The sequence below is a fragment of the Seriola lalandi genome, unplaced genomic scaffold (assembly GCF_002814215.2).
Source record: "Seriola lalandi dorsalis isolate HSWRI2012SDOR001 ecotype SW California unplaced genomic scaffold, Sedor1 jcf7180002054887, whole genome shotgun sequence".
Taxonomy (NCBI): Eukaryota; Metazoa; Chordata; class Actinopteri; order Carangiformes; family Carangidae; genus Seriola; species Seriola lalandi.
The window spans coordinates 337,858-349,141 of record NW_019525439.1 but is presented as its reverse complement, the minus strand read 5'-3'; the positions used below and the strand labels follow the sequence as shown (position 1 = coordinate 349,141).

At 41.8% G+C, this 11,284-nt stretch overlaps 1 protein-coding gene across 1 annotated transcript in view; it reads left to right on the top strand.

Moving 5' to 3' along the window:
• Window positions 1-233: 233 nt before the first annotated feature.
• The window catches only part of LOC111671870 (voltage-dependent T-type calcium channel subunit alpha-1I-like), a 45,771-nt gene continuing 34,720 nt past the window's right edge, over window positions 234-11,284 (top strand). The window contains exons 1-6 of the mRNA XM_087180077.1: window positions 234-242; window positions 656-781; window positions 1,384-1,473; window positions 3,838-4,030; window positions 4,552-4,751; window positions 7,257-7,366. Of these exons, the coding sequence (XP_087036203.1) occupies window positions 234-242; window positions 656-781; window positions 1,384-1,473; window positions 3,838-4,030; window positions 4,552-4,751; window positions 7,257-7,366 (728 nt within the window). The remainder of the gene's footprint in view (window positions 243-655; window positions 782-1,383; window positions 1,474-3,837; window positions 4,031-4,551; window positions 4,752-7,256; window positions 7,367-11,284) is intronic.

Below are 11,284 nucleotides of genomic sequence, written 5' to 3'. Positions count from 1 at the left end.
TTTTTTTCCGTCTTTCTTTTTTGTGTCTTTCTTTTTTTTTTTTATTAATCTCACAAGCCTTTAACAATTTAAGAGTACTGTCTTCAGAAACTTTAATTGGACCGACTGCAAATATAATATGACCTAACGCGCTGACCCCCATGCTCACTTAATTTTTATTCACATGAGAATCAAAATGGGTCAAAATATTCTTTCGAGGCCACAATTATTTTATCCTATTTACAGGCAAGTTCATGAGTCTTGTAAACTTACAGCTGAGTTGGTTTTCCCCTTTTCATTTAATTGGTGCAGCACCATATATTCTTTTGCATCTAGCTGTCAATCCCACGCTGTTCTCCCTCGCATCACTTCACGTTATTATTCTCTTTCTCTCTTTTCCGCCGTTGTGCATTGTTTTACTCACTTTGATGTGGTCAGTGTGATTGAGAATTAAAAAGCATCTCTTCTCAGGGAGGAAAAGCAAACTGTTGATATCAAGTGTTTACGGAGTCCTCACCCACACGCTAAGTTACAGACGCTAATTATGAAATCACTTCAAAAAAGCCGCAGGAAGTGGCTCCACACGAGCGCTGTTGTCACGTCCTTGTCAAAAACTCATCATTGTGCGCCTCTGCTTCTGGTTTTCCCTCCCCGTGTGTGTGTTTTCCCTTCCAAGCTCTTCAAAGGCAAGTTCTACTACTGTGTGGGCTTCGACGTGAAGAACATCACTAACAAATCCGACTGTCTGGCTGCCAACTATCGATGGATTCACCACAAATACAACTTTGACAACCTCGGACAGGTACAAGAAAGAGAAAAAGACACGTTCCTGACATCCTGTCTGGATTGCTTTGAACGTACTAATCCTGGATGCACACACAAACAACAGTGCACAGACTCATAAACATTATAATGATGATTAGCACACTATAGGGGATATCGTTTCTCCTGCTGTGCAGTGCAAGAGAAATAACTAACACATACTTGATGGCGGTTAGTAAACTACACCTCAGCTGCTACAAAATGTGTGAAAATAATGCAAAAATGTATATTAATGTAATTCAGTATAAATACATGTATATTCTATAACTGATTCATATCACATGACAGCAGTTCTACATGTTTTCTGCTCTAAAGTTCAGTCGTTTGTTTGGAACGAATAAACAAACAAGTGCATTACAGCACATTTAGCACAAAAATGATTAATTAAAATTAAATTACTGTATGAATTCTTAGTTTGTTATTTGGTATTTTGTCATATTTGTACTGTAAGCGTTTTACCTCACTAAAAACAATTGTTAACATCAACCAATTTAGAGCTGAATAAAGTTGTGTGTGTGTGTGTGTGTGTGTGTCTCTCTCTCTCTCTCTCTCTCTCTCTCTCTCTCTCTCTCTCCCCTCCAGGCTCTGATGTCCCTGTTTGTGCTGGCCTCCAAAGACGGATGGGTCAATATCATGTACCATGGTCTGGATGCAGTGGGAATTGACCAGCAGGTAATACCAGACACACACTGTGTACTGACACTCATACAACATGTGGAAAAGTGTAACACTCAGTCAGTCCAACCATTCTTTTGCCGTTTAACCTGGGTCCAGTTTGCAGTGGCAGGAAACTGAGCAGCTACGCCGTCCAGCTGCTTCTAGGGAATCCCACGCGTTCTCGGGCCATATGGGATATGAAATCCCTCCTTCTGGTCTGCCCCAGTGTGTCCTCCCAGTCGAATGTGCCCAGAACTCCTCCACAGGACAGGAGGCTTCCCGATCACATCACCAGACCAGCTACGATTTCTTCTATAGAAGCAAAGCAGCATTGCCTCTATCTGCTCTCCTTATCCTTAGGATTGAACTAAAGCAGGATGGGATGACTGTCAAAGACACATAACATTAAGTTATTTTAGCTGTTTGTATATGTGATGTTATACTTTAGGTATATTATAAAGTTATGATTGTAGGTGAAGGTTGGATCATCAATCAACAGGCAGATTCAGACTCAGCACCCTTGTCACCATGACAGGCTATTTTATAACTGCAGTGTTCTTCTCTCTCTGCAATATTGACACCACTGCAGATCCTGAAAATACAAACTGCTTCACTTTGGAGCGATGAACTCACTCACAATCTGGAGAGAAGACCTGTAGACTAAAGTGGGACAGAGATATGCTGCCGTCAGGTCACCACCTTAGGCAGGGCTTGAGAGAACGACTTGCATATGAGCCCGGCGGCCAGACGTGGACCCAAGCGTCTCAGCCTGAGTCCAAACCGCCTCTGTGTGTGCTCATCAGCTGCAAGACAAGGAATAAAGGACTGAAACTTTTTTTCTATTTTCATCGTTATCGACAATTTACTCCCCGATTATGGTTTGAAGAGAGTGGGTGAACAAAATGCAGTCGTCACTTTGATACTTCTAATAGTATACCCCCATCTGTTTAATCCACCGGTTTAAAAGTTCAGTAAACTTTCCTTTAACCTCACACACACCGTGCAGACACGTTCACACACGTGACGTCAAAGTCCAATGACACGTTGCAAATTAGTGGCTACAAAGTGAACAGATTCCCTCACGAGCTGGTTTTATTTGAGAATCTATTAGGGAATCTATTAAGGAGAGGACATTATTCTGGATGATTCAGTTTCCCCCGCCTCAGGGAGAAACCTCAGCTCATGGCACTGAATGACTAATCCTATTTGCACTCCGCCCTGCGCTTTCAACACTCAACACTCTTCCAAATTGAAAATCTCCCTCTCATCTCCGGCTTTCTTTCACCTGAACTTGATTTTTGTTTTGTAATGACTCCCTCCGATGACTAGCTCCTAACCTGATCGCCCTGATCTTTTCTTCACATTGTCTCCCTCTCCTTCCTATTCTTCTGTTTCCCTGTCATCCCGCCTGTCGGACTGACTGGTGGCAGCTCCAGGGTTTCTGGACCGGAGGTGGAGTGTGGAGTGTCTTGGTTTAATTGGAGAACTGTCCATAGTGAGAGGCTAATATGTCATCTTCAAACGTATCTCAAAAAAGGGACAAAGCAGATGACTGGTCCTCACTTGTTGCTCACTACATTTCTTTACAAGATAATCCAGGAACTGATTTCTACACAGCGACCTCATCATGTGGATCATGTACGTAGAAATACTGTGCAAATTCAGAAAACGTCTTCAAAGTCATCAATTCGTCAACACATACGCTGCGAATACACACAACACAACCAAATGCACAAACGCACATCATTCTTGTTGCCTATGTGTTACTGGATTTACACGTGGCTGAAACATGAAGCCAACAGAGAAGTGTCAATCTCCATACACTCCCATGTTAAAAAGCCAAACTTTACAGCAGAAACAAACATGTTTACAGCCTGGTTAAAAAAAAAGAAAATTTCCAACTTTATGACAACTGTCTCGGCTCCAGCCACACCTTTTTTTACCCATATTTGGATTAGCCGAGAGGGAGGTGGAGGGAGGCGGAGTTAGGCGGAGGGAGGCGGAGTTAGGCAGAGGGAGGCGGAGTTAGGCGTCTTCCAAGATGGCGATGGTGGATCTTCAAAACAGCTATTCAGAAACCTATGGGTGACGCCATGGATTTTCTCTCTTTCCTTTCATTTTTAATTTTAAATCTTTTTCTACTTGTTCATTATCTGTCCAGACTTTCCAATTATTTACACATTTGCTCTCCACTTTTTTCTCTTTTCCACAATAACAATAACTCTCTGCAATCTTCACCTTCTCTCCTGAATATCTCCCACCAGTCTTTCCTCTCATCTTCCTCACTTCACCTGCTCTTGACTTTTTTCCCCAGTGATTCCTCACTCATCACTTTTTGTCCCCCCCCCCAACTTCCTCTCCGTCTTTTCTCTCCTCCAGCCTGTAACCAACAACAATCCGTGGATGCTGCTCTACTTCATCTCCTTCCTCCTGATCGTCAGCTTCTTCGTCCTCAATATGTTCGTGGGCGTGGTGGTGGAGAACTTCCACAAGTGTCGGCAGCACCAGGAGGTGGAGGAGGCCAGGCGCCGCGAGGAGAAACGCCAGCGCCGCATGGAGAAGAAGAGGAGAAGTAAGAGAGTCGGAGAAGGAGGGTGGGGTAAAAAAAGTGTGGGAGAACTGAGAACAATGCTTGGAAAAAAGGGGGAGTATAAATAGTGTGTGGGGGGGGGTAGATGCCTAGAGGCACAGGAAGGAGAGATGAAAAATGCAAAGATTAGGAAGAAAAATTAGGGAATTGAAAGAAGAAATGGAAAGTTGGGAGAGGAGGAAGGAAAGAGGGGGTGATAAGGAGGATAGATGGGACGAGTCAAGGCGAATAAGGATAGATGGGAGGGAGGACAGATGGGACACCCAAAGCTCCTGGGAGGGAGAGAGGAGAGCAATCACAGAGCAGAGATATCATTATTATTCCTGTCTCGTCTGCTTTTTTTTTCTTGAGTTTGTGCTTTTGTTTCCCCGTTCATCTCCTCCTACTTCCTTTCCCTTCCACATCTAAACTCCTGTTTCTTCACTTCACCATTTATCCATCAATATTTCTCATTGTCTTTGTTTCCCTTTCTCTTCACCTCTTTAAACTTTCTCCCTCTCCAGAGGCCCAGAAGATGCCCTACTACGCCTCCTACGGCCGCGCCCGCCTGGCCATCCACACTCTGTGCACCAGCCACTACCTGGACCTGGTCATCACCTTCATCATCTGCATTAACGTCATCACCATGTCCCTGGAGCACTACAGCCAGCCACAGGTGACCGCACTTCTCGCCGGAGCTGGAAGGACAGTCGCGGGCGTGTGGGTGTGGGTGTTGGAGTGAGACAGACAGACAAGACACAGCAGACTTGTTTAAGTGCTTCTGAGTGGGTGGTGATGCACCATCTGGACTTTTTTTTTTTTTTTTTTAAGTGGGCACTCCCAGAGGCAGCCTGCCAACCTGCTGCTGTGAATCAGCAGCAGAAAACAGCCAACAACCAAAAACACTCATCCACGTGCTGGAATACAAGTGCTCTGGCAGATCGGGGGGGGGGGGTATTAGTTATGTAAAGTGTTTTTCAGAAGCAGAGATGCTCTGGAGGCAGAAATAAAATCAGCTTGTGTTAAAAACGTCTTAGATAAATCTCAGATGGATGCTATCAAATAAATGAAGGACAGTTATTAAGGCTACGGGTTACTGAGGGTGAGTGTAATTACATTTTCCGTGCCGCCCTGCTGAATAATAGAACACATCAAACTGATATAGAATAATCTATAACTTATTTCACGCTTAATTATTTTTTCTTATTCAGGAGGAAATGGAAGAAGACGCTAAAATCAAACAAGTGAAGGATTTTATTTTATTTTTTTCTTATTTTCAACATTGGCACTGTTCCCCGTCACACTTCTAACCCGCGGCTGTGTGCTCGTGCAGGCTGCACATGTCTTGTTTTGTCTTGAGGCTGCTTGTTTTGTCTGGAGGCTGCGGTGTCTTCAGCGTTTCAACCGAATTTTCACTGCTCTTAAAACAACAATGTGCCAGTGCTGAAGGTACGGGGTATTAGCAGCTTAAGCGGCTGCACTGAAGGCGACCCCCGCACGGCTCCACAGTTAGCGTTAGCTTCTCAGTCTGCTAACGTTTGGCTTTTACCAACTACTGTTTTGAGCTGCCAGTGACGTCTGCAGCTGTACTGCCCACACAGCCGAGTGAAAGACCTGCAGCTTTTTATTCCTGCGTAACACCAGACTGAAGCGCACTGAAAACAACAGAGGAAGAAAACTGGATAAAAAGGGCAGTAACCCTGAACTGGCCTTTGACTTCACTCATTGAGGATTTTGACAGCCAATTATTTTTGTCTCCGGAGCAGCTCTGCCTGAAAAAGCATTCCTTATATAAATATGTCTTTATTTAAACTCAAAAACCTTTATTTACAATGATGTCCAGTAGATAAAAATACCACTTAAAAAAGAACATCAATTAAAACAAACATAGTACAATTAATAAATAATGTAATGACAAGAATCAATATATTAATTATATATACAGTATATATATAAGTACTCAAGTCTCAGTTTACCTTCTTTAGCTAAAGTATAGGGATAAGTTAAAGGAACTGATGCCACTCTAGTGTCTGTGCGCCGACTATCATACAGTGACTAGACGTCCTGATTCGTCCAGGATTTTCCCAGTTTCCTGTCAAGACAGTAAAAAGTCCCAGTTTTCATCTGTCACTACCAAACTGCCCTGATTTTCAGCTCTTAGGCTGCACAGACGTTGCACTTCCTGTGTTTTTGTATTTAGTAGTGTTATTATATATCTTTTAAATTAACTATGTTTTGGTGATTTTTTTAAAGACAAAACATCATTTTCTGTTCGCTGAGGGACTGAGGTCGCTTGGTGGACTAAGTGCTGGAATAATCGTCCCACAAAGCGAACGCGTAGGGTCCCGGTTTTGGGGTTTGAAAAAACAAACTATCATGAGGGTGGTGTCGGTCTTCTCATCTAAATGTTCTGCCAAAATAGTAAATATGCAAAACAGTTCCTTTCAGCGTGACTGTGGCTGTACAGCGTCAATAAGCTGTGTGAAGACTCTTCTGATGGATTCACCTTTTGATTACAAATGTGTGTAAAAGATCCAACTCTCCGAAGATGCAGAGCCTTGCTAAGGATCAAATTTTATTAATGAACTACCAATACCAAAAGTCCTTTAGAAAATGTGCCGTATAAGGTAAACAAACCTACTGATTTGAATGTAGAAGCATATACTGCTTCACATGGAGTTTTCATCCATCTACAGTTGGACTGCGATATGATAATAAGGTTCAATTACGTGCATTGAAGATTGCAGGCTTTTGATTCATGTAGTCTTTCTCTATCTGACTCATTAATACCAGTGTCTTGGAAGAAAAAAAAAAGTTCCCTGTTCCTCCCCAGAGTCTGACATCATTTAGTTGTTTGTCTCAATTAAGCTCTCTTCTATTAAAAGAGATTCATTGGCAAGATACTTTTCTCACATTGACAAAACAGATCCACCCAACAACAACTCTCATCCGGACTTGTGAGGTTGTTTTTTCTCTCTCTTCCTCTTTCAGCTGATACAAAGGTTCTTTTATTGTCATGGAAAAAAAAAAAAATGAACAACAAATCCATTTACAGTATCTTAGTGTGGACACAGAAGTGGTGGAACAAAGGATGATTTATTAGTTTATTAGAGCTAAGATCAGAGATAGAGACAGAGGAAATTAACTGTCTGATCCTGCTGCTGTCTCCTTTTTTTTTTTTTTTCCATTTCTAACCGTTGTCCCTCTTTAACCCCTGTTCCTCTCTCAGTCTCTGGAGACTACACTGAAGTACTGCAACTACTTCTTCACCTCCACCTTTGTGATTGAGGCCTCTCTCAAACTGGTCGCCTTTGGCTTCCGACGCTTCTTCAAGGACAGGTATTAAGGAGACACTCCAAGCTGTAATGAGACTGAATATATTTGTGTTGATGATGCATGCGAAGCTGCTGTTGTCTGTGCCAGGATTCACTGTCTCTTCACAAAACCCCTGCACATTTAGCATAGTATTAGTATCAGTACAGTAGGGTTAGGGATAGTAAGGAGTGTATAAACTCTCTTAATCAGGATATAATTTTTGTGTTGCCTGTTAAAATATATCCGGTACCAAATAATAGTGAGGTGTAGCCTTAAACTTATAATTCTCTGAAATCCTGCGATGTTTGGGATTGGTTCAGCCTTTTGTGGTGATGTGGACCGAAAACATTATTCTGAACTCTTGTTCAAAATTTTACGTACGTTACAACTGTCACGTTATAATATGGTGGTAAGTTCTGAGAGTTGACGGGAAAAAAAAACAAGATCACAGATTCAAATGACAAAACGACAAAACTGCAACATCCAGCCGGTGGTGGTGATTACGCTTCAGTCGCTACGAGCAGTCATTGGCTTGTAAAAGTGGATAATGTAGGAAAACAAATGAAATACTCTGCCAGTGAACATTATGCATCATCAGAAGATATATTCTCATCGTGTTGATAAAATACTTAACCCCAGCAGCATTTTGTCCGCTTTAAAATAATGTTTTTGCTGATACAGATGTGTGATATTTGAATATCTTTTTAAATCCTTTGATGGATATAAGGTCCCACATTTTATAAAGTGAGATTTCCAAGTCTTTGTTGATTATAAATCAGCTTTAGGTTCTATATTAATACTGTGAAAGTATTAAAGCGCTCAGTCCACAGTGAAATGCAAACAGCCTGAAACTGAGCCTTAAAACCAGCCGTGACTTTGTGACTTTGTGATGTCACAACAAAGCGGTCACTGCTCTCAAACACGCCCTTAGCCCCGCCCACCTGGACCCGCCATCAAACCATCCAACAACCGACCTGTTGTGACTGGAGCTCCAGAGAGAAGCCAGAGAGAGGAGATGAAAACTGCACTGAGATGGTTTTTGGTTTCAAATAAAACACAGAAGTGTAAAATATGGGACCTTTTAAATAAATTAATTTATGAAAGCATTTAGATCTTAACACCAAAGATTAAAGTAAATGATTACACCTACATATTTGTCTACGTCTTCTCTCCATGCTATCCCCAAACAAAGTGGTGATGACGTTACTCAGAACTATATGTTGAATTATTGTTTTTTTAACGATAACTCATATAAACACTGTCTTCACTGTGCATTAGACTGAATAGGCTAAAAGACTCACGCTGAGGCTTGTGCAGGTGCAGAAATTCTTCTTAATTATTGTAGATTTCAACTACACACAACACCTCAACAATCATCGTGTACAGGCCTGTGGAGCAGCTGCCATGGCGTTGGTGAATATTGTTTGATATACCCTAATATGTAGATTTTTATTATTGTAGCTTCCGATCCATTTTTAGAATTGTGGATGTGCTGGAGGAAATTGCTGTTGGTGACCCCCCCCCCACCTCCCCCCTTTCTTTGCTAAATTATTTCTTCCGAGCTAATTTCAACGTTCTCTTTCTGTCTAACTGTTTCTGTCTCTGTGTCTCTTCCTCTTTATCTATTTCTCTTTATGTAAACAGACTCATTTATAGTCATATTATTCCGTTTGTCCTTTGTTTTTTTTCTGTCTTTTTCTCTCTATCCCTTTATCTTTTCCAGTCTTTCCCATTCTATGTTTTTTGGAAAGCCCTGGATTTATAAGGAAACACCGTTGTGTGTGTGTGTGTGTGTGTGTGTGTGTGTGTGTGTGTGTGTGTGTGTGTGTGTGTGTGTGTGTGTTTGCACCCTGTAAGCTCGATGTGTGCCAGTTCTGCTGCTCTGAAACTGAGATATTATCTAGGACGAGATACATTAACTGTGGAGGAACATACCCCAGGCAGCAATTTTGCAGTAAATTGAGTTAAAAGTGAAAGAAACTTCACTAGATTGAAAAAAAAAAAAAAAAATGGGGAAATGTGTGTTTAAGAAAGTGTAACTGCTTTTTAAACTACTGTGCTTACTTTCCAAGAGGTGACATGATACTATGACTTGGATGAGGGGTTTGACCGAGGCTGGGTTTGACAGTTGGACAGTTTTTCTCTCTCTCTCCCTCTCCCTCTCTCTCTCTCCCTCTCCCTCTCCCTCTCTCTCTCTCCTTCTCCCTCTCTCTCTCTCTCTCCTCTCCTGCTCTCTCACCGTGCAGCCCCAAGGGGCCAGGTGAAATCAGTCAGTCTACTTTACGAGGCCACATTTGGAGACTGCTCAGCTTAGAATTTAAAGATACCTGGAACACCTGTAATACAGTTACGGTAGAGCAGGTTTCTCCACTGACCCCCAGCACCTCCTGTCCAACAAGACACTGAACCCCCAGTTGCAGCTGATGGTCAGGCCAGTGCCTTGCTAGTACTGCTATATAAACACAGTCATTTTACAGTTTACAATATGAGCGTGTGGATGCTGCAGCCTGTCAGGAAGTTGTAGGTCTCTCAGCTGATTGAATGTCATTATAGTAAGAATGTTTTTGAAAGTGTGATTGTCTCATGAAGGTCAGCGTGTAGCGTCGGGGGTTTTTTTCTTTCTTTTCTTTTTTTTAATTATAAACTGAAGCAGGTCTGTGTGATGGAACAAATGGCTGCAACTGAATAAGGAGGCTGTCATACCAAGGTGGACTCGTGTTCCACAAAACATATGTGTTTAACTAAGTGAGATGGGCTGTTGTAACTAAATTGTGTCACTATAATGCACTGTCACTGGACATGGTTACGAGGTCCTCTGTCAGGCAGTGTATTGTTCTGTAAATTAACTGAGAAAAATAGGTAAAAAACAAAAGTAGCTTAAGGGGCACAGTGCATAAACAGTATAATAAAGCTCACGTTAAAACACAAAGCCAAACAAAAACACAAAGAATTTATAAAGAAAATAGAAAAGAAAGTCTCTGAACAGTGAATCAAATGTGAAATGTGAGTCACTTTATTGTACATCCTTGCACACTTTATCGCCTTTCGGGATGTGAGTGGATGTTTTCATCATCATATTGGAAATTGATTTGCTAAGATATTGCAGAGCTTGTTTGGACGCCTAAATGTCAGCTAGAATAGAAGTCTATCTTCTACCGCCGGAACACGTTAATTATTGGCCACAAGGTTCACAAATATTCCCGTGTCTGATGTTGATTCGAATATTCAAATGAACTTAACTGCAGCTGCATAATTTTATAACCCTGGTGGTATCTCCTGGAGCGCTCAGGAAATCAATCTTTTGACCTCCACAAGTTGAACTTGAAGTAGCAACAGCAGCGAGGCCGTGTTTGGCATTCTTGAATGGGCTCAGGGGATCAGGTGACATAATCTGTCATCATGTCATGAGCCTGCAGAACGAGCAGCAGCAGCCAGGTTCAAATAATAAAAACATTTAAAAAAAGTAAAAATGCAGGTTTCTGTGCAGCTGTAAAGTGACAAGAGAGAAGCCAACAAGCAAGTAATGTTTCCAAAGCTGCAACATTTGCATAGTAGCCTATTGAAAGTGTTCTTCTAGTATTAACATTAATATTCATGACAGGAGCGGGCCTTCAGGTAATGGTGGGGTGTTACCCATTCTTCTGCCAAGTCAGTTGTGGGAGAATCATGCAAATTACGCATAAAGTTGATGTGGAATATTAATATTCATTGGAAAATTAACATAACACAGACGCTGACGTGTGCAGCCATGAAGTCCTGAACCACACACCGAGCAAATTCATGCTGATTCTCCTTTTCATGGCTCAGATACTTTGTACTTTGGCCAAATTCTACGGATTATAATAGATTAAAAAAAACATTTTGTGTGTGTGTGTGTGTGTGTGTGTGTGTGTGTGTGTGTGTGTGTGTGTGTAGGGGGAACAAGCCGTAGGGTTGGGATCT